Source organism: Rhinolophus hipposideros (assembly GCF_964194185.1).
Source record: "Rhinolophus hipposideros genome assembly, chromosome: 1".
Taxonomy (NCBI): Eukaryota; Metazoa; Chordata; class Mammalia; order Chiroptera; family Rhinolophidae; genus Rhinolophus; species Rhinolophus hipposideros.
In genome coordinates, this window is record NC_138047.1 from 16,162,483 (window position 1) to 16,184,109 (window position 21,627).

At 35.2% G+C, this 21,627-nt stretch overlaps 1 protein-coding gene across 1 annotated transcript in view; it reads left to right on the forward strand.

Moving 5' to 3' along the window:
• The window catches only part of NEBL (nebulette), a 105,984-nt gene that overhangs the window by 21,375 nt on the left and 62,982 nt on the right, over positions 1 to 21,627 (forward strand). Inside the window, exons 6-11 of the mRNA XM_081059900.1 lie at positions 1,841 to 1,942; positions 2,902 to 3,003; positions 12,267 to 12,380; positions 14,077 to 14,178; positions 18,019 to 18,123; positions 20,369 to 20,476. Coding sequence (XP_080916026.1) covers positions 1,841 to 1,942; positions 2,902 to 3,003; positions 12,267 to 12,380; positions 14,077 to 14,178; positions 18,019 to 18,123; positions 20,369 to 20,476 — 633 coding nt within the window. The remainder of the gene's footprint in view (positions 1 to 1,840; positions 1,943 to 2,901; positions 3,004 to 12,266; positions 12,381 to 14,076; positions 14,179 to 18,018; positions 18,124 to 20,368; positions 20,477 to 21,627) is intronic.

Below are 21,627 nucleotides of genomic sequence, written 5' to 3' on the forward strand. Positions count from 1 at the left end.
AATTTTGGTTTGTTTTCACCTGAGAGTTGGTTTTTGTGTACAAAGCTTGTGCTTAACTCAGTGCGAGGTAAGGTTGATTGGCCATCATTGTGGGTGAGCGTGTTGCTTTTGAAACCAATGAAATTGGCTTGTTTTAAACCCATAAAGATTTAAAATCCACCCAAGAAAATAACTCAGTTTTCAGCTTATTTTTATGTTCTTTTGTTACCTGTATGCATAAAACTACTGACATCACTTGTTAAGGTAAAGCCTATGAAAATAAAAATACTGAAGAAAACAGATGTTCTTGCTGAAATTATGCTGATGGTAGTTAAGCAGCATTCACTTGTCAGAGAGGTTCATGATTCTAAACAAGTTGAAAAAACAGTGTTGGTGGTGGGCATTTGTAAGCTTTTAAAAAATAGACATTTATATAAATGTTTTATTGAAATAAAATAACAATGCATATGGAGCCTATTGAAATCTTAATGCATTATCATTTCTTACACTTTATGTTATTTTTGAAAGAAGTAAGAAATACTAATATTTTATAACTCTGCAAGGTTGAAAGGAAAATAACAAGATCCATTGAATTATCTAGAATACTGGTTCATAGTGGTCAACTAGGGAGTTCATTAAAATGTAGGTCTTGGGCCCTATTTACTGAAATTCTGTTCCAGAGGGTTGGGGGTAGACCTCAGAAATCTAAATTTTAAATAAGTAACCCAGATGGTGCTATTGCAGGAAGTTCGCAGGCAATATTAGAAATGTTTGCTTCATACAAAATCTAGTTAGTTGTGCCTTTTGTATAGATGTTCAGTTGTGCATTTCTGTGTTCCATCTTTCTGTGCCTTGAAAAAATGAAGATGGGTTTCATTTTTGAAACAGTTACTGTACCCTTTGCATTATAACTCTCATAGAATAGAATATAATGGACAAGTTGACCAGCCCTTGGTGTTATTACCAAATAGAACTGCATCTGGAAAATAGCTAAATATTCTTTCAGCTTATGCGTGATCTCAAGAAATAGAGAACTGGGCAGACTGGTGAGATGTTGATCATCGGGTCTCTCCCCCCATTTGTCAATCGAGTTAATATCAATGACCACTGTCATCTGACGTACATGTGGCAACATTTCTATGTAGTTTTCTTTTTAAATCTTTATTTTCCACACTTTGATTGTGTCATTCTCCACATTGGGAGCATGAATATTCCTTAATGTAATTGCTTTTATTTTGGGAAGATCAAGTCATTGCAATACATATACCAGCTAATAAAACTATCAGTACCTGTGACTAGGACCCGCAGAGATGGGCATGGACTCTTCAGAGAAGAATCCAGTCAGAAAAGAGAGAGAAGGGTGTGATGGGGCAGGTGAAAGCTGGAGAGTTCTAGAGCCGCACACACCCTCAGCCCTAGAAGTGATTTTCTGTCTTCATGTGCTGGGGCTTATCCTGCATCCACTGGGGGTAGCGTCTGTGGGATGGGCCAGTTACAGCCCTTGATGAGGATATTCTGTATGTGAATATGCACATACCTACTTATAGTGACATGCCTAGGAGGGTGGTATATGTAAAATCCTATAAGATTGGTTTTGTGCTCAGGTCTTGCGCTCATATTTCTTAAGTTGTATAAATTCATTTCACATGTAATAATGTTAGTAAAGCATAGGTATAGTAAAAAAAGAATATATCTATCCAAATAAACTGTTGCATATAAACAATGAAAAAAACCCAGCTTATGGTCAGTAGTCTTTTTAAGGTGATTAAGACAAGGATAAATAATGTTATGGACATTAAGGATAGTAGCTATATGGAATTACTAACTTATTTTTTTTAATCAAAACTGTCTCTTTGTTCAGATTTCTTACAGAAAAGATGTGCAGGACACTCACGTGTATAGTGCGAAGCTTGACAGACCAGACATCAAGATGGCGACTCAGATCTCCAAGATCATAAGCAATGTAATCTCTCTTTCTTATCTTGAGCAGAAATGATTTCTTATCTTTGCAGGAGATGAAGCATGGCTTTGGTGGTTTAATGGTTAATTTAATGAGTGAAATTTATCAGTCTGAATTAATGACATCTCAGTTTTTTAACTACGTAAATTATTGGACTATGTAAATTGTTCGGGTTTATGTGAAAGCTGCCCAAACTTGACTTGACTTATGGCAAGTATTATCATAGCTTAGAGCAGTAAGTACTGTTTGATATAAGACAACAGTTAAATGCCTCAGCTTGACAGTCAAGGTTGTCAGTCGTCTGGTCCCATAGTATTTCTTACCTCACCCTGTCCCACATAACTTCTCTGGGTCTTGTTCTTATCTTATTGCTGTTAATTGTGCAGACTCTCTTCTGCCCACATTGACTCTTGTGTATTTCTTGCTCATCATGGCTGTGTCTTACTTTCTCTACGATATCCTCCCTGGCTAATACCATTTTACGGGACCATACCTAAAACCCTGGTTAAAAATGATGACTTAACTCGAACCAAATATTTGAATAACATAAGTTGTCATCACCTTAAAAATCAATAATTATTTCCTGAATTCAACGGTGTGTTAATCTAACAGGGTTAAATCAGTTCCTGAGACCAAACAAAGCTGTACGAGCTATCTGTATGCAGAATGCGGGGTCTCAATTATCCAGAAATTTCCTCTAATTTTTTTCAGTGTTTATATATAAACACAGTGAAGATGATGACTGGATACATGACTCAAAATTAGTAGTTATTTTACTACAGAAAAGTTACATTTATTTAAATAACCATACTATAAAATCAATTCTGTAGCCGTCAGCATTTCAGTATTTGGTGAGTTGTAAGGAGTATTTTTTATGGACTGAGGGTCTTTTATATTTTGTTTTAGCTAAATTCTTCCTTGGGAAGAGAAATATTCAACATTCTCTTATTTATTCATTTTAGGCAGAGTACAAGAAAGGGCAAGGACTAAGGAATAAAGAGCCTGCTGTAATTGGAAGACCAGATTTTGAACATGCTGTGGAAGCTTCTAAACTTTCCAGTCAAGTAAGACTCCAGTGATGATTTCACAATTATTTTATTCAGAGATTTTGTTTCTAGTAGCACGGGAAAATATTTCATTTTAGATAGTATCTTTAATTGCAACAACATGCAAAGATAATGTTTCTGAAACCATTTCAAATAGGATTGCAATTATAAATTCCAGTAAGGGAAAATAATAAGTCCAATTTAAGCATAAAACAAAGTTTTCTTTTCTCTCGACTCCAATCTAACTTATTCTGATGAGTTTAGCTATATTATCACATTTCCCAGGACTTCTAGAATTTAGCAGTGGAAATACCAGATAATTAGATTTCTATGTATCTGTCTGTCTACACACACACACACACACACACACACACACACATTTTAGCTTAGTAATCAAATATTAATTTCTTCATTTATAAATGCTTTAGTTTAATCGTGAACTAAAAAAGAATGATGAAAATGAAAAAACTTTGACTTGTTATTGAAGAACCTAAAAAAAGATTTGAAAAAGTACCAAGACATACCATGTTTTTGGTTGAAAGTCTCAATAGATAAAAATTTCGGTTCTCCCTAAATTAATATATAAATGTCATGCAATTTCAATTAGACTCCAACAGGGTTTTTAAAAAAAATATGGATAAGATGATCTTAGAGTTTGAATGGAAAGGAAATGCCTGAGAATAGCCTTTAAAAGTACAAAAATGAAGACCAGTGAAAGAAAACTTAGGTTATGAGTTACCATAACATAATATAAAACCACTGGAATTAAATCAATATGGAATTGGTGTAGTAAGAGATAAAATAATCAGTAGGATGGAATAAGGAATCCTGAAATAGATTCCATTATGTATAAGAATTTAATATATGATAAAAGTGTTGGTTCAAGTCAGTGGGAAAAAGTTGGATTCGCTAATAAATGGTGCTGACATAACTGGCCATCCATCAGGATAAAAATAAAATTGGACCTGAATCTTAAACCATATAAAAAACGAATTCCAGATGGATTAAATATGTGAATGTAAACAATAAGATAATTTTAAAATCGTAAAAAGAAAATCCATGAGATTATATATACCAAACAGAGTTAACAGAGTTGTTTTTAAATAAGACCAGAGATGTAGAAGCTATAAAAGAATAGTTAGGTGTGCTTTACTGTGTAAAAATTTTAAATTCTTTCAATGGAAAAATGCATCATTTGCAAAGTTAACATAATGATATAAAACAGTAAGTTTCATAGATTTGTAGTGTTTTCAACTTTGAAAATATCCACTCTTCAAGTTGCAAAAGTCTTAATTACATTTCAGAACGGAGAGCTGTTACTGAGGAAAGCTATAAAATCTCACTGAAGAACATAAAATAATATCTGAACAAATAAAAAGACCTACTATGATCTCGGGAGTCTCAATCCTCAATATCATAAACATGTTAATTCTTCCCAAATTACTTTTCAAAATTTCATGTAATTCCTATTAGATTCCAAACAGGCTTTTAAAAATGTTGAATAATATTAAATATTTGAATTAAATTAAATAAGAGTTTATATGGAGAAGGAAGTGTCTAAGGATAGTTTTTTAAAATATAAAAAGATCAGTGGTCTTAAACTATTCGGAAGAATATTTGTAACACATATGATGAGAACATTTTAATATCTAGGATATACAAAACTTCTTTCATATTGAAAAGAAAAAGAGTAACTGCCCCATAGAAAAATGAGCAAAGGAGGTGACAATTCACAGAAGAGCAAATATAAATAGCTGATAAACGTTGAAAAAGATGCTCAAGTTTATTTGTAGAAAGGGAAATGCCAAAAAAAGTGAAAACAAAATGTTACTTACACCTATCGCATCCTGTGAGTGTGGAGGACACATCAGCAGGGGTGGTGTAATTAGAAAGGTGCGTGTAGGCTGTAGATTTGAGCTAAGTGGGATTTAAAGGGAGAGAAAGGTCTGCTTTGGGGAAGAACCCCAAATAAAGGTTGGGATCATGCATGACAGAGGAGAGAGTTCTGACAGATGCAGATGACCTGGCAAGGAGATGAGGGTCATAAACATGCATGGGAATTTGGGAGGAGTTGAGAAGCTGTGTGATAGATAGTTAAAGGGTCAGTGTTGAATTCATTTGGAGGATAGGCCCTACTTACAGAGCCTCGTAGGAATAATGTGTTCTATAAAAGAAAAGGTAAAAAGGAAAGTGATTTTGGAATGTAATAACCGGGAGCCTTTTAGAGTTGAGTTTAGGAAAGGACTCATCAGTATTACTTCTCACCACTGTTGTCTCTCAAGTAGCCTCTACTTGAAGGTAAGAAAATTTTACAAGCACTATGAAGAAAATACTTTTAAGGAAGGTTAAGGTGGCAACACTGTGCAGGAAAGGCTCACTCACAAGAGGCAAAAATCCCAGAGGCCAGCTGGTAATGTTACTGTGATAATCCACTCATAAAGTGACCAGAACCTGAAAAGACTTGCTGGTTGTGGCGGTGAAAATGAGGTAAAGAGAAGGGGTGAAGGAGAGATGCCTAAATCTAATTGTTTTACATGAATTGTTTTGCCTTTTATTAATGGTTTCACAGTTTATAAGTCACTTTCACTAACAAAACAACTTTGTAACTCAGGAGGCTCCTAATGCGCTAAGAAATTAGGGGCCTATCTGGGTGACATTCTCAAGGGCCAAGAAGGGCTGTGACTCCAATCTCTTCTCAATCCACGCAATGCCTGTCGAAGAGGCGGGGTGTATTGGCACATACTTGGGAGCCCTTCTGGTATTGCTTTAGAGTTCCAGCATAGCTACCTGACTTCTTACAATTTCAGCCTTTTCTGGAGGCAAAGTTTTTCCCCCTCAATTGTATAGGAGAAGCAGCAGATTCTAGAAAAGTAGTACGGTTTGGTTGAGTAGCTAAGAAAATGGGCTTGAGAGCCAGACTGCTGGAGTTAAACTCCTGGTGCTGCTGCTTGCTAGCTGAGTGCCCTGTGACAAATCGTGTAATTTCTCCACCTGCACTTTCCCCATTGGTAAAATGGGGATGACGACAGTACTACTTCGGTTTGGTTGTTGTGAGGGTTAAATGAATTACTGTGAGTAAAGCCCTGAAAATGCTGTCTGGGCCAAAGAAACGCTACATAATTTCCTAGGAATAATTTTATAGTAGCTCTGCAGAATAGTGTTCCACTTTACCTTTTGACATGAATTCACATATAGAATGAAGCAGGAATAGTAGCACTGGCTCTTAGATGCGGGTCTTAGCTCCCTCCTTTACAAATCTTATTTGAGAATCCTTAGAAAAAGTTTTGGTATTTGAGCTTTTATTTTCACATTTCAAATTCAGTCACCAAAAATCGTACCATTTGACTCCCACGTGGGTTTTTAGGTAGAGTAAAAAAAAAAAACCTCAAATCATTAGCAACTGAATGATCAGAAAGTTAAGTAGGTGGTAATTTGCAAGTTAGAACTATCATCTTTACTTTTTCATGACATTCTCACTGGTCTGGTGTATAAACTCATCAGAAAAGGGGAACACTGGGGAGATGAATATATAGGACTTCTGGAATGAACTCAGGATGTTCCTTTGTCTTTTCAGGTGAAACAGGGGCAGAAGGGATAGTTCTTATTTTCATTGACAACGTTGAAGATCACGTATTCTCTTGCTTTAAACTAATGGCAGACTGTGACTACAAGCGCCCTCAAGGCCCACAAATAAATACAGAAAGGGGAAGTGAGTTAGCAATGCAATAAGCAGGGGAACAGAGGCAGGATACAGGAAGGAAAAAGCAAGATAGCGCCAGAGGGGATTGAGAGAGAGAAGGTGGTGACAAGGCCGTGCTCACTGCACGGACTGATAAGACCTGCCCGATGAAAAGATGAGAATGAGAAAGTGAGTGAGCAGAATTCTCCCACTTGACCTGTAAATTGAGCTCTGTGGGATTGAACCCAGAAAAGGTAAAGCAGACACATACCAAACCCTTCCTATGTACAGTAGCTTTGCTCCCATAGTGGTAAAGTTGCCTTTTTAAAAACTTAACAGAAGGACAGAAAATTATGGTCAAATAATTAGTAAAAGAAAATCAGTAAAAAGAAATAAATCTCATATGACAACATAAAAAGATTGGTATATTTACAAGTATTTCAAATGTAAGTGCAGTAACAAAGTCATCACTTCCAAAACTTCTTCGAAGAGCAGTTAATTTGTTAATATATTCATTTCATGTATCATCTTAATGTATTAGAATTTGTCTATGTGATGAATAGAATTCTTTAGTTTTATAATATCAAGGAAGATTTTAATATTTATAGTTAGTATTTGTTCTAAAAATTACATTTGCTATATTGATAAGAAAATTACATTTTAGATTGCTGCTAAATTTAGTAATAAGTGTTGTTTTTAATTGTAAGGGATAGTCGTTGGTTTGGAGAATGTCTCATCTTTCCTGGCAAGTACTCTCTCCACCAACCTTCTTACATCCAAGTATTGGTTTAAATGTCGTTGCCTTGCTAATATAAATTGTATGACTCTCTTTGTTCTTTTTCTTTATAGTTCTTGACACAATTTTTAATCGTCATACATATATATATGTGTGTTTTAAATATCTACTTCACTCACCACATAGCAGGCTCCATGGGGACAGGATTTATATGCATATAACCCACCATTGTAGAATGGATGGCATGTATTTGGCTTTCAATAAATATATGTAGACCAATTAAATTTCTCTAGATCATCCATATTTGGTGCAAAGTCAGACACATATTACTTTGTTATGAAAACGAGGGCAGAGATATTTTGTCTAACATTCACATGCAAAAGTAGTATTAATTTTATGGCAAGTTCTACATAAAAATCTGTTTATACTTTCTGAATTGACAGTGTTGAGTACCGTTTTATCCCAAACTGGAAGGAATTGATGCCTATAGATATGTGGCATTGTGTTGTTTGCTTTTCATTTTCACTGATAATTAAGGTATACTTATTTTTGGAAAATATACTCAAATTTTCCATTTCTTTCCTAACATTTGTTTCTATGGCTATGATGAAAAGCTTTCATTCAGGGTCTGCTTTATTCCTGCCTTTTTTGGCTCTTTGTGAGCTATAGATGATGTCATGAAGCCCGACACCCCTCGGGGTGAAAGCTTTGAACTCCTGGGTTTAAAAGTCCAGCTTCGGACTGCTGAAACACTGCTTTGTCCAGATGCAGTTCTGAGAAACTAGTGTAAGTTATGCCATTGTAGTTAGCAGCGCCAGTATTTTCTCCAGGTATGCGCCTCTGGAAGCCCTGCTAAATCTGTTAAATTCTTTATAAAACGTTTATGATTTGGTTCTATATACCTATCCTATATTTTTTTAAAAAATTGGTAGATAATCAGGACAGTTAGTATGATATTCATAATGTAAACAAATAGGTGTAAGTGCTTTTCGTTTGTTTCCAAAATCATTGATTTAGGTATGAGAAATAACAGTGTCTTAAAGTCATGGCAGAGTTACCCAGCACCCCTCTCTGTCTCAAATGGTCTTAAAACTGGAAGGGAGATCCTTTGTTCATGGTTGAGTCACCAGTTATAATCAGAGGAAAGTATTGCCTTGATCCCTTAGGAGATGAGAGTGTGCATGAAAGAGGTACACACTCAGATGTGTGAACTGTGGGTTGAAGATAAGATAGAATGGTGGGTGTGCTCGTATGTGTGGTTCACGAGTGAGCCAGTCAGAAGGTGAGTGATGGGAGCCGTTTAAACCATTCGGCTATTTTCTTAGTTCACGTATGTGCAAATCTTACAGAAATAGGTAAGAAACAGGTGGGTGTCAGTGTCTGGTAAATGTATTTTTTTTTAACATAATGTAGTTATTTTACTTTGTGTTTACCTAATGAGGGAAATTCTTGCATTATTTTGCCTTAGCACTTTTGAATCAAATCATACAGTTACTTACTGCAGGGTAGGAATAAGAAAAAATTCACAACACGTTGCCTATTATTATATTCATTAGAAGGATATGAATGACAGGTGTACTTTAAATAATTAATCTCACGCTACAGAAATAACCTGGAAAAGTTAGACAGCTTTTTAAAATTCAAAGTTTAAGGTGTATAGCCTAATGCATAACAATGGTAGAAATCTTCAAAGATAAAGTTCTTATCAAAATCTATTACAAAGCTATTTTAACACAAAACACACCTGTGTTCATTTATTCACCAACTTTTTGATGTAGTGACAAGTCTTTTCTTTACTAAATCAAATCTTTGGTTTGGCGTTTTGTGTTGTTTTTCTTGCAAACCATGCACACACTGAATTGTCTGTGATTTGCATTTTGAAAGACATTTTGTTAAAGATATTGTTGCTCTGAGTTCTAGAACCTTCTAGATTATTTATACCCTCTGCCCCTGACTTCTCTGGTTGTCTTGACTACCCTTAATTTGACAACAATTTCTTTCTAGGGAATTGCCTTCATTAAGTCTCTCATAGAAATAACATCATTTTCATGGAAATAATAATTCTTTTACCAGTAAATTTACCAGTGTTTGAAATATTAAAATAAATGTAATTATAATAAGTACAACTAGCATAAATAGGATTAGGGTTAAACTCTGACTCTCAGGAAGCTACAACAACCTACCTCATGGCAGCAGAAGTGCTGGAGCTTACTTTTAAACCATTTTTAAGTGTGAGTGTGATTCAATCAGATTTGCTTTTACAAGAAATGACTGACTCCAGTCTTGACGGAGTGCAGCTGGGTCATATTCCCAGCCTCAGGTAGGAATTCAACACAGGTTCAATGTTTAATGGACAGAGGAAGGAAGGAATCATTTCAACGTGGATTGGTTATTGCCTTTCAGAAATACACCTTTACTCAGGAAGAGCAAGTGCCGGGTTTAATGACAGATGAGTATTTGTCAGGTGAATTTCCAAGTAACACCCTACGTGTGGCCTACGTCTTGGTCTTACCAACGCGTCCTTGCTTTGGGACTACCTACCGGGTGCGCCAAGAGACAGTACGCTGGGCTCTCTGTGCGCAAGGATCGTGCAACCTGTATTTGCCACACTAATAACGTACATAACCGAGACACTCATGGTGCCTGGGGTTGGAGACTGTGAATCACCGAGGCAAAGCCTGATGCGAGGCCACATTCCATAACAGGATCAATTAGTTAAATAGCTACCAGCTGAGAGTGTACAGGGTACCGTGGCTGTCAGTCAGAATGCTTTACTCAGTAAGTGGAGAGTGCTGGTGCGGCTGGCACAGTCAGCACTGCCATTCAAGTGGAAGGAAGTCAGTTCAAAGAGTCCACCATCATTGTTAAGCGATACCCTTTAAGCACTAAAAACCTAGAGACAAAAGCACTGATTAAAATACTGTGAAAAGTGCCATAGCAGAGGGGTGTAGAAGATGCAAAAACAGTAAGTAAGCAATAGAAATGTGTGTTTAGGGAGGATCAAGTGGGGGAAAACCTTTGCTTTGTGCCAGCTACTGTGGAAAATAGTGACTGAGATCTCAGTTTACTCCATTGGTGATATTGTCCCTGATTTCAAGACACAAAATAATATTTTTTTAAAGAGTTTTTCTTGTTTTAGAGTGGTCTTACCAATTAATTAGAATAATTGAGGTTTTGTTTGAATTTATAAGGCAATGTGAACATCAGTAAATTATTATTAGCAGATGGAACCGCAACAAAAACTGTTTCCTATAAACCATCTTGAAATATGTTCCAAGTGTATTCCCACCAAGATTTTCACTAGCTGTCGCCCGTAGGTTCCAGAGTGTGTCCCCGAGAGAGACCGTCATCCAATACACACTCAATTAAAATAGCCATCCATAAATTGCTTCTTAATAAAAACGTCTTTAAGGAACAACCTTAAGATGTGTGGCTAACGGTGCAATAAGAGAATATTGTAAGAAAACAAAATATTGTAAGAATTATAACATTATAAAAATATTATAAGAGAACAAAACAGCTTACTTTTGCTTTTGAAGTCTGCGCATCTTGTCGCGGCTACCGGAATCAAAGGGGGTCTGAGATTTGAGTAGGTAGTTTTTTTGTTTGTTTTTGGTAAAGCACTTGTATTTATATTCCAGTTAGTTATCACAAGATATATTCACATATTTATCCATGGAGAAAAATACAGTTTTCCAGAATAACTTGATAATCTTTTCTTTCGTTGCCCTAAGACTACTTAAGAAAAAAATTTAGAGTGAATATGAGAGAGTTTTGCTGCTGAATACAAATAGGGAGTAAAACCAGAGGAATGAAAAAAACGACATTGATTAGACGCAGGACATTTCAGAAAATGTAGTCCCTACAAATGAATTTTTGAATAAATGGGAAACGATGAGAAAAACTGTGGTACAAACCATGTCCTGTATTTGGAATAATTACCTCAGGAAAATTCATATTCAAATTCTGGGGTTTAGGATCCCTTTTTTAAATGTGGCAACTTTAATGCATTTTTGGTCTAAATTTCTAATTGACCATAGATTATAGTAATGCAGAAATGGAAAGTGACATTTAAAAATCCTGAGATTTTAGGTGAATGGATTAAGAAACACAAATTGGTAGTTACAAAATATGTATGGGGATGTAAAGTACAGCATAGAGAATATAGTCAATAAAATGGTAATAACTATGTGTAGTGCCAGGTGGGTATTAGACTAGTCAGGGGGATCACTTTTTAAATTATTTAAATGTCTAACCACAATGCTGTATATCTGAAATTAATATAAAATAATATTGAATGTCAACTGTAATTGAAAAATTTAAAAAGGGATAAAAAGCTAAAGGGCAATTAAGAGTTCAAATTTCCAGGTGTAAAACAAATAAGTCATGGGGATGTAATGTACAGCATGAGGGATATAGTCAATAATATTGTGATAGCACGGTACAGCATCAGATGGTTGCTGGACTTGTATGGTGATCACTTCTTTAGGTATATAAAAGTTGAACAATTATGATGTACACCTGAAACTAATGTAATATTATATGTTAGATATATTTAAATAAAAATCTTTTAGAAGTCCTGAGATTTTACTGCATAATTCTTGTTAATAGGACTTGAGTTCATGCCTAATTACATTTATGATCAATGTTCAAGTAGAGGGTTTTTTTTTAGTAAAAAAATTTATACCTAATTAAGCTTTATACAGGGGCAAATACCTGGAATTTAAACTTTGCTATCATTTTGTTTTTAAGGTAGCTTTTATCTGATCTAATTAAAAACCAAATGTTATTTCGAAAGCTTGAAGATAAGCTATTTAATTTAAAGATGTGCTATTTAATTTATCCTGTTTTTTTCTTTCATGGCAGATTAAATACAAAGAAAAATTTGATAATGAAATGAAGGATAAGAAACATCATTACAATCCCCTTGAAAGTGTGTCTTTTAAGCAAAATCAGCTTGCCACAGAGCTGGCGAGTAATGTAAGTTACTTTGTGTCTCATGACTGGTAATTCATAGAAAATTATTTTCACTGTCTTTTGATTGTTGTTTACTCAGACTTGGCTGTGTTGTAATTATTGATACTTAAACAAAATCACATAATTACGGAGCAATTTTACTTGAAAACATTAAAGCATATTTTCCTGAAACTTTTTTGAGAAAAATGTATTATTGTAATTTACTATTAATGGTTACTGATTACTAATTAGTTGATAAGTAGGAATACAATTATTCCTAATACAATTATTATATCTGATCAAGAGTAAAAATATATTACAGTTGTATAGAAAATAGTGTGTAGTTATCATAAATTAGTGGTCATGTAATTATGCCCACAAAATGAGGCTTATTGTAAATTGCTGCCTGGTATATTGTAGTTTATCATAAATAAATTTTCTGAAATTGTATCTGTAATGGCTTATAATTTCTTTTTTATCCATTATGTAAATACTGTGAACTCCTTCACAAGATCTGTTTTCATTTCATATTGTAAAAAATAATCAAGTTTTAATTTACAGGAAAAGTTGCCCTAAATTTTTATTAAAATTAGTCAGAGTGAAAAACAGAAACATGGAGCAAAACTAATCACTCTGCTATAGTTAGAGGATATATATAACACCTTTACAAGTATTAATTATTGTTGAATTGTTGCTTTGTTAGATCATTTAAACCTTTCTACTTCTGTCATATCCCTCAGATTAGTATATCTCACTTTCACTAGTGTTTATAGAAGGTGTTGTTTTATTTATGTTCGTTAACCAACTTTTGTTTGTTACCAGCAACTGAAATGGGTGTTTCTGTCTTTTAGGACCACTGGAATATCAAAATGATTTCTTCCCTCCTTTCCTCCCTCGTTTCTTTTCTTTTTCTTTCTTTCTCTCTTTCTGTGTGGGTAAAAATGTAAAGCATATAGAGTTAGAATATATTAGATTGGTGAAAAAGTAATTGCTATTTAAAAGGTTAAAAATAATTGCAAAAATTGCAATTACTTTTGCACCAACCTAATATTTAAGGGAAACTAGAGCATAATGCCTGCTGCCTTTCTTAATATTACACCTCCATCTTTCTGTGCCTCAATTTTCTCATCTGTAAAATGGAGATTCTTAAAATAATTACCTACTGGGGTCGGGGAGATTAAATACGCTGCATATAACATGTTTAGAAAAGTGTTTGGCATATAGTAAGTGCTCAATATATTTTGTATTATTAATATTTTATTATGATGATTACTGACATTACTGTAGTTCCAAAGCAGTTAGTAAAAAAAAAAAAAAGAGGTGTATATGGCAATAGCATGGAAAATACTTAAAAGCCCTACAATTTCCCCAAGGCATAATTGAAATACGATAGTAATTTCTAAAGAATAAAGTTACTATTCCCTTTAGGTTTTGAAAGCAGAATTTCTGTTAAAATTACTTGATTCTGTTAACATCACCCTTTTGAATATATAAACAATAAAAGTAATTAATTAAAATATTTTCAGGTCTCCAGAAATGACTTTTTTTACTCATTTAGTAGTAAATGAGCACCATCTAGTGGCTACTTACAAATTCATCTGTCAATTTTCCATTAGCTAGTTCTTGATGTGTTAAACATGTGTTAAACATGATAATAGCAATAATGCAGAAGCATAATATTTTCTTCTAGATGGTATTTTGTCCCATGTTATTTTCATAGGTGAAGTACAAGAAAGACATTGAAAATATGCATGATCCAGTTTCAGATCTCCCGACCTTGTTTTTTGACCATGCTTTGAAAGTCAGCAAAATGCTCAGCGGAGTAAGTGGGTTGCTTGATGGCAGCTGTAGATGTCCCTGGGCTCCCTGGAGCCAGTATGCCTGTAGCGCTCACAAGCGAGCTGAGCGCACCTGCTTCCTTAGGCGTGCCTAGGCGTCGCTGCTCCTGGAATAACTACCTCGCTGAAAAGTAGTGGTTAGCTGGCTTCCATCCCACCAAAGCTGTTGCTTTGCAAAGGGTTGGGTTTTGTTTGCTTGTTTGTTTGTTTGTTGCTAGTTCTTTAGTATCTCTTGAATGCAAACTTTCCTGTTGAACACCTACGCTTCAAAGTGTTTGGGCGAGTATTCTTTCTGCCTTTCTTCTTCCCCTTTCTTCATCTGTATTCGACTGAAGCCCCGTGAAGGTCAGGCTCTTAAGTCAGACATCTTTCATTTTCTGCAGGCCAGAGAAAAGTGTGTGGGTCTTAATAGGCTTCAGTAACGTAAAAAAATGTATTTTCTCTAAAAATAAATCCTAAAGGCTTTTATGTTGATACAGTACATTTAGTCTTGTGAAGTTTCCCATGTTTTCTTTGATGCAACCAGGAGAGGAGGGTGATTTCTTCATGTCCTGATAAAAATACTAGGGTACGCTTCCCAAGTGGTCATTCCGTCAGAACTCACCTCCTGAACCCTGTTTCAAACACTTAGCGATGTCACTGGCTCTCTCTTGGCTCACCTCTGCCTCCGTTTCTTACATCTCAGAATGCTCCATGGTGATGACGAACTCTTAATTTGACCTCAAGTTATTTCTATGACTATTTTAATTACTCACTCACTCACTCACTCACTCACTCAAAACTATCCAAATTTATTGAATATCTGCTTTGGGCCAGGTACAGATCAGATGGAAAAGTGTGCTGGGCAAAGAATGTGGAAAAGTGAAAAGAGTTGTCTTCAGGAGACAGTCATGGATTTAAAAACCTGTAGTCAAAACCTGGTTCCCAATGAAATAATGAGATGCAGCTTCAGTTTAGCTTTAAAAATGTCTATGCTTGGCTTTGAGGTATTGAAACTTCTGTTCATTATGCTATAATCTTCCTTTCTCCACCACCACCACTGCTGTCATCCTTCTTGCATGCATTATGCATGTAAATAATTCATACTCCCAGATATTTTTAAATTAATTAATTAAATTATTTCTCTCTTTTTATCACTGGTCCTTGGAAGAAAAGCAGCCCGTCGTACTGTCCAGTCTGTTGAGCAGAGAATGAAAGTTAGAGAACTGTCAGGCCTAGAATTAGACTTAGTCCCAGGACACTTAATTCATGCTGTCCCCCTGTTCCAGTGCTCATGTTTCAATTTCACGTTTTCCTCCATGACTCATAGGTATGCTTCTAAAATCAGTATGTGTCCATTCTTCGAGCTGCTTTCTTCAAGTTCTGTCTTTGGCATCTATTCTGATCTTTGTGCTGGCATCTTGCCCTTGATTATTCCTCATCCATACTTGGGTTAAATTTCCTTAGGACACAAGGATTCATATGTAAATAAGCCAGTGAAAATATCATGGGGGTAGTTTAAAATTTGGTAGCTGGAAGAATGCATGACACTCATAAGCAATATTTCTTTTCAACAATATTGACCTTTGGTTTATAATAGTGGCAAAAAGAATCATAGTTTAATATAAATTGTTTCCAGCATCTCTTCAACAGAGAAAACCCAGCAAAGTCTCATATATTACGTTTATTTCATGTACCATTTATAAAGTTTAAATCTTTGTTTGGGTGGTGCTTTTGCCTAGATTAGACTTTTTTGCACCATTGAAAAATTGTGATTTAATGATTCCTTCATGGGAGAGAAAGTTTAAGACTCTATAAATGTGTTACTCTGAAGTACCTATTTATTAAAGTTGTACGATAACACATTGGCTCAAATTGGTTGTACATTAGAATTGCATTCTTTTAATTTTTAATGTAAGGAGAATTGGAATTTTGTTGATTATGAAGGCAACTTAATTTTATTAAAAGTTGACTAAGAGAATACTTAATAAAAAGACATTCTGCCCAAATGACTTGCCCATTTGTTATAAATGGCTGTTTTTAAAAACCTCTAAATATCTTTGGTATAAATCATATTTTAAAAATTTTAACACTAGTGAAATTAGTGCATATGAGTTTGTGCAGCCATACAAATTAAATTTTTGAGGGAACATTTTCTCCTGGAAAACAGAGCTCTAGTAGCTTTCAGTTTCTTTTATAACTTTGCATAAATTAAAAATATATGGATCGTGTTACTGTCAGAAACTCCCACTAGGAGGCAACAGAGACTTATATAAGGAAGAGCAAGCATTAAAAATTCTTTTGCAGCTCTTCAAGTAGGTTTTCTTTATTTTATTTTAATTTTTTAAAAAATAGGAGTTTCTGCTATTCTCTGTAACTAAAATAGATCATGCCTTGGGGACAATATCTATTGACTTTTCCTCAGTATATATCCATTATTCCAGACATAATATCCTAGGCTTTATTAGTTCTAGATTTTAACTCATTCCGGAATATGTTTGGGCTTGTTACATGATTATTTTATGAACATATGTTATAAAATAACTTCTCATCAAATTACAAAGTCTCTAAGCATATTGAGATTATTTTTTATTTTACTTTATTTTAATTAGCAGAGGAGCCAAGATTTAGAACTTGTTCTCTTCAGTCAAGATGTGCTGTGTGAAATTTTCAAGAGCGTCCTGGGGCTTTTTGTCCCTCACTTTATTCTCGTTAGAGTTTTGGGGGACACATCTTGGTGCCCTCGTTGCCTGAAAGTGCCTCTGCAACCAGAGGTGTGTCCCTCTGGAACAGCAGTTGTCACGTGTATCCTTCCATCTCTCCCACCCTGGCACTGGGCCTTCCTGTTTCACTCCCAGATTGCTGGAGCACCTGCTAACACCCAATGTCAAATTTTGTTATGGCAGGACTTTTCCACTCTCTTTTAAATGCCGCTTACCTCTGCTTCCACTCTACATAAAATTGCCATTTTCACTGAAATCCTCATTGCCTAACGAGCAACCAACTTTAGCTGCAGGCTTGAGTCGTTGAGAATTACCACTTACCTCTAAAAGTCTTTCCCAAATAGGGCAAAGTAAGTAAGTGTCCAAACTCCAATGACAGGAATTAGGAAGTAATTTTCATCTTACTGCTGCCTGTTGTACTTAGCGTGGTACAGTTGCCATATTTGGCATCCTTATCTATTCTGGTCTCTTCCAAATTTAACTTTCTGTCTGTATGTTTACATAGTAGTCTTAATTTAATAATTTATTTACCTTAAAAATTCAACCATCTGTACCCAGATTCCTCTTATAGGCATCTCTTACCTTCTTTGAGGAAAATCAGTTGAATTATTTCTCACTCTCTCATTTTCCTTATGAGCACCAATCTTCCTCATGGCTGAGCCCTTGTGTACAACTTTCTTTCTCTCTGCCTCTAGCTTTCCTTTCCTCTGTTCTTTCCTCTCTTGTAGACACTATGACACACATTCCTGTTCCAGGATAAGGGCAGGACAGATTGCCTCTATCTTGCCCACCTTGCCGGTTCCTTCTAGTCCTGTCACTGGCTTTTCCATTGCCACTCCCCAGTGCCGTGACTGTCTTTCACCTTGTCTTTACAGCTAATTGTCGTCTGCTTCTCTTGACTGTTTCATACGCTATTCACAATGACCACCTAGAACCGGTCCCTCTTACACTGTCACTTTATCTCAGTGTCAGAAGCCCCCACGATCAGCTGACTGCGGATGGGGACTGGATAGCTGCTTTACAGCTCTGCTGGCTTGCGGTTTTTCGGTTTGCATACCTAAGTCCTTCGTACTCTAATCAGCCTCTTTTATTCTGAATTGATTTTCATGTTCTCTGTTTTAGCGAGAGTACAGAAAGCTTTTTGAGGAAAACAAAGGACTGTATCATTTTGATGCGGACGCTGTGGAACACCAGCATCACAAAGACACGACCATGCTCCAGAGTCAGGTAGGCGCCCTCCCTGCCTGGACCCTCGAACCACTTCCTGCCATGCCCCTTGACTGAGGATGTGCAGCTGCTAAAAGGCACTCAGCTGCACCTGAGAAAGGGGCCATTGCTCCCCCAAACCTCAAACTCTGCCCTCTCCGTATTTATTGAAGTGGGGAAGTTTGAACCATGTTTCAATGTAAAGACATTTTATAACATAAGGAACTTCACACAATTTAATTATGCGTGAATCAGATGATCAAATCTCATGGTGATTTCAATTTTTGTAGTGTACTGATTTGTGTACTTTTATAGCATACATGTTGAGCTGCCGAATTGATTTTCCAGGCAGAAAGTTGATCAAATTCTCAGTTCAATTATAAGTGATGTTAAAACAGGAAAACTGTTTTACCAGTGTATGCTACGTTAATGCTTCTGTGAACTTCTATTTACTCCCTGAAAGAAATGTAAAAAAACTTCTTCCTTGCACATTTTAAAGTTGATATTTATATATTTTTTATTCTGAGTTTCAGTAGTTGCAAAAGATGTCATTCCAGCATCTATTAAGTTAAATTTTATATCATTCTTTTATTTATTTATTTATTTATTTATTTATTTATTTATTTATTTATTTATTTATTTATTTATTTTTAGTGGGGAATGTTGGAGAACACTATGTTTCTCCAGGGTCCATCAGCTCCAAGTCGTTGCCCTTCAATCTAGTTGGGGAGGTCGCAGCTCACTGGCCCATGTGGGAATCGAACTGGCAACCCTTTTGTTCAGAGCTTGCCCTCCAACCAGCTGAGCCATCCGGCTACCCCTATATCATTCTTTTAAATGTATCCTGTGGAACATAGTTTCCATAATGATTTAATACCCATCCTCATTTATTAAAAAAAAAATACATGAACCAGCTCTTCTTTGAGGTTTGGAAATGTACAGTTTTTTCTTTTTGCATTCTTACTTTCATTTCATTTTTCCCACAAAACTTTATTCTAATACATTATATTTTTAATACTTCACACATTTTCATTGGTCATTCTATCATATTTCTCTGAAACAAAAATATGCCTATAAATAGGAATTTAAAAATTTGATACATTTTCTGCCACCATAAAATTCTAAGTATTGAATATTTTCTTTTGGATTTAATTATCATTAAAATCATTATTGTATATAACTTAAGAAACAATTTCATAATTATTAAACATAAAAAAACTAATAAAAATACATTTCTGAATGAAATGAATCATGATCAAAAGTTTTCTATGAATTTAATTTGAAAAGGTATAGAACTAAAAAAGCCAATCACTCTGACAGCTTCCATATAATTTAGTTTTTGTTATTTTAGTTTTGTTATATTCAGTGCATTTTATGCACTGAATTAAGATAAGGATTGGTTGTAATTGGAATAAATAATTTGTGGTGTGATATTAAATAATGCAAGTGAAACTGAAACAAAGTACATAAAAGTTCTGTGTGTGTTTTACTCAAAGTTGATGGAAAAATTCAGCATTTTTAGAGAACATTGTCCTCTCCTTGACAGTAAGGTAGAGAATCACAGCTGTGTTTTTCCTGTCATTCATGATTTACTCATAGACAGTCCAAGCTATCACAGGGTTCTCTCTCTCTCTCTCTCTCTGTCTCTCTCTGTCTCTCTGTCTCTGTCTCTCTGTCTCTCTGTCTCTCTGTCTCTGTCTCTGTCTCTCTCTCTCTCTCTCTCTCTCTCTCTCTCTCTCTCTATATATATATATATATATATATATATATATATAATTTAGTAGTTCTAAGTTATTTTTATTTCTTAAAAATTGTATACATAACCTATAACCTGTTTACTTTAGTTCCATTCATTAACCACTGGGAACCCAGTGATCAACCTAAATGTGATTTTAGAAGATACTGTGTTTCCCTGAAAATAAGACCTAACTGGACCATCAGCTCTAAGGTGTCTTTTGGAGCAAAAATTAATGTAAGACCCGGTATTATATTGTATTATATTATATTATATTATATTATATTATATTATATTATATTATATTATATTCTGTCTTATATTATATAAGACCCGATGTTATATTAACATGAGACCAGGTCTTATATTAATTTTTGCTCCAAAAGATGCATTAGAGCTGATGGTCCGGCTAGGTCTTATTTTCGGGGAAACATGGTAGAATGATTAATTTTGGACATATTTCCTTTATGTTACTTTATTTATATAAGGGCTCGTGAGCATCACATGCTTTTTATACTGTTTTCAATAAAGGTTAAGTACAAAGAAGAATATGAGAAAAATAAGGGGAAATTGATGCTTGAATTTGTTGAGACACCATCATATCAATCTTCAAAGGAGGCTCAGAAGATGCAGAGTGGGGTGAGTCCCTTTGGTTTGTTATTAGATGTTTAACGCGTATTTGATGTTTTGTCATTTCAAGAAACCAGAAAGTGGTTCAGAATGTTTAGGGGGTTTAGAGGACCCTGCCTGGGAAGACCCAGGTAATCTGCATTCTTGACCCAGCCACCTTGTCTGGGTCACTGGGATCCTCTGGTCCTTAGTTTTTGCCATTTGGCAAATATGGATATATCAGGCCAGGTGAGCTCTTAATGTCTCTCTCAGCTCTCACATTCTGTGATTTTATAATTGACACTTTCAGGTTGTGTCCATGTAAAAACTGTGATGAGTAGAAAAAAAATGAATAGAAAATGAAGAACTGGTTGCTTTATTTACCTTTCTTTACCTTTCTTTCAATGGCTATAGAACTGACGTTTATTAAATACTCTGTGCTAAGTAATACACTAAGTGCTTTATGTTTGTCAGCTTATTTAATCCTCTTCAGGGAATGATGGTAGGTAAGCATTATTCCTAGATTAATAATGCATCCATTGAAATGAATTGTCTTACCTAAAATTAGGTATCTAGTAACTGCCAAGGTGTTAGGACCTGGTCAAAATCATGAATGCTTTTCTTTTCTCTGTTAGCTTATTTAATTGATCCTCTACCACACCCACCCCTCACAGTAAACAGTGACGTGAAAGTTTCAAAATATCAAGAGATGAGATCAGTTAAGAATTTTTTTCTACTTACCTACTTTATTCTATATGTAAGATAATGTTAAGTCACAAATATTGCCCACATTGGTTTCACTCTGTCCCAGTAAGATCTCTTCTGTTCTTTTTTCTTTTTCTACTTTTTTGGGGGCAGATACCAGACACATAAGATTTGTCTGCAGCCAACATCCCAATTCTTTGGGTACAACGAAGTTATTACTTCAAAGGGACAGAAATAGCGACGGTAATGTCAGCCGATTACAGTTTTAGTGCTTCACTTCAGGCATGCTCAGTGGGCAAGATCTTTTCTATTCTCCAGTAACAACAGCAAAACAAGAGGAATGGTAACTTCTGGACAGTAAAACTCTGATAGGAATTTTGTAAACGTTGTATGTGCTATTTGTTGAGATTCTGTAATTTATCTTCTCAGGGAAAGGGCACTTAGACATATCTGTGGCTTGTTAGAACATCTCAGTT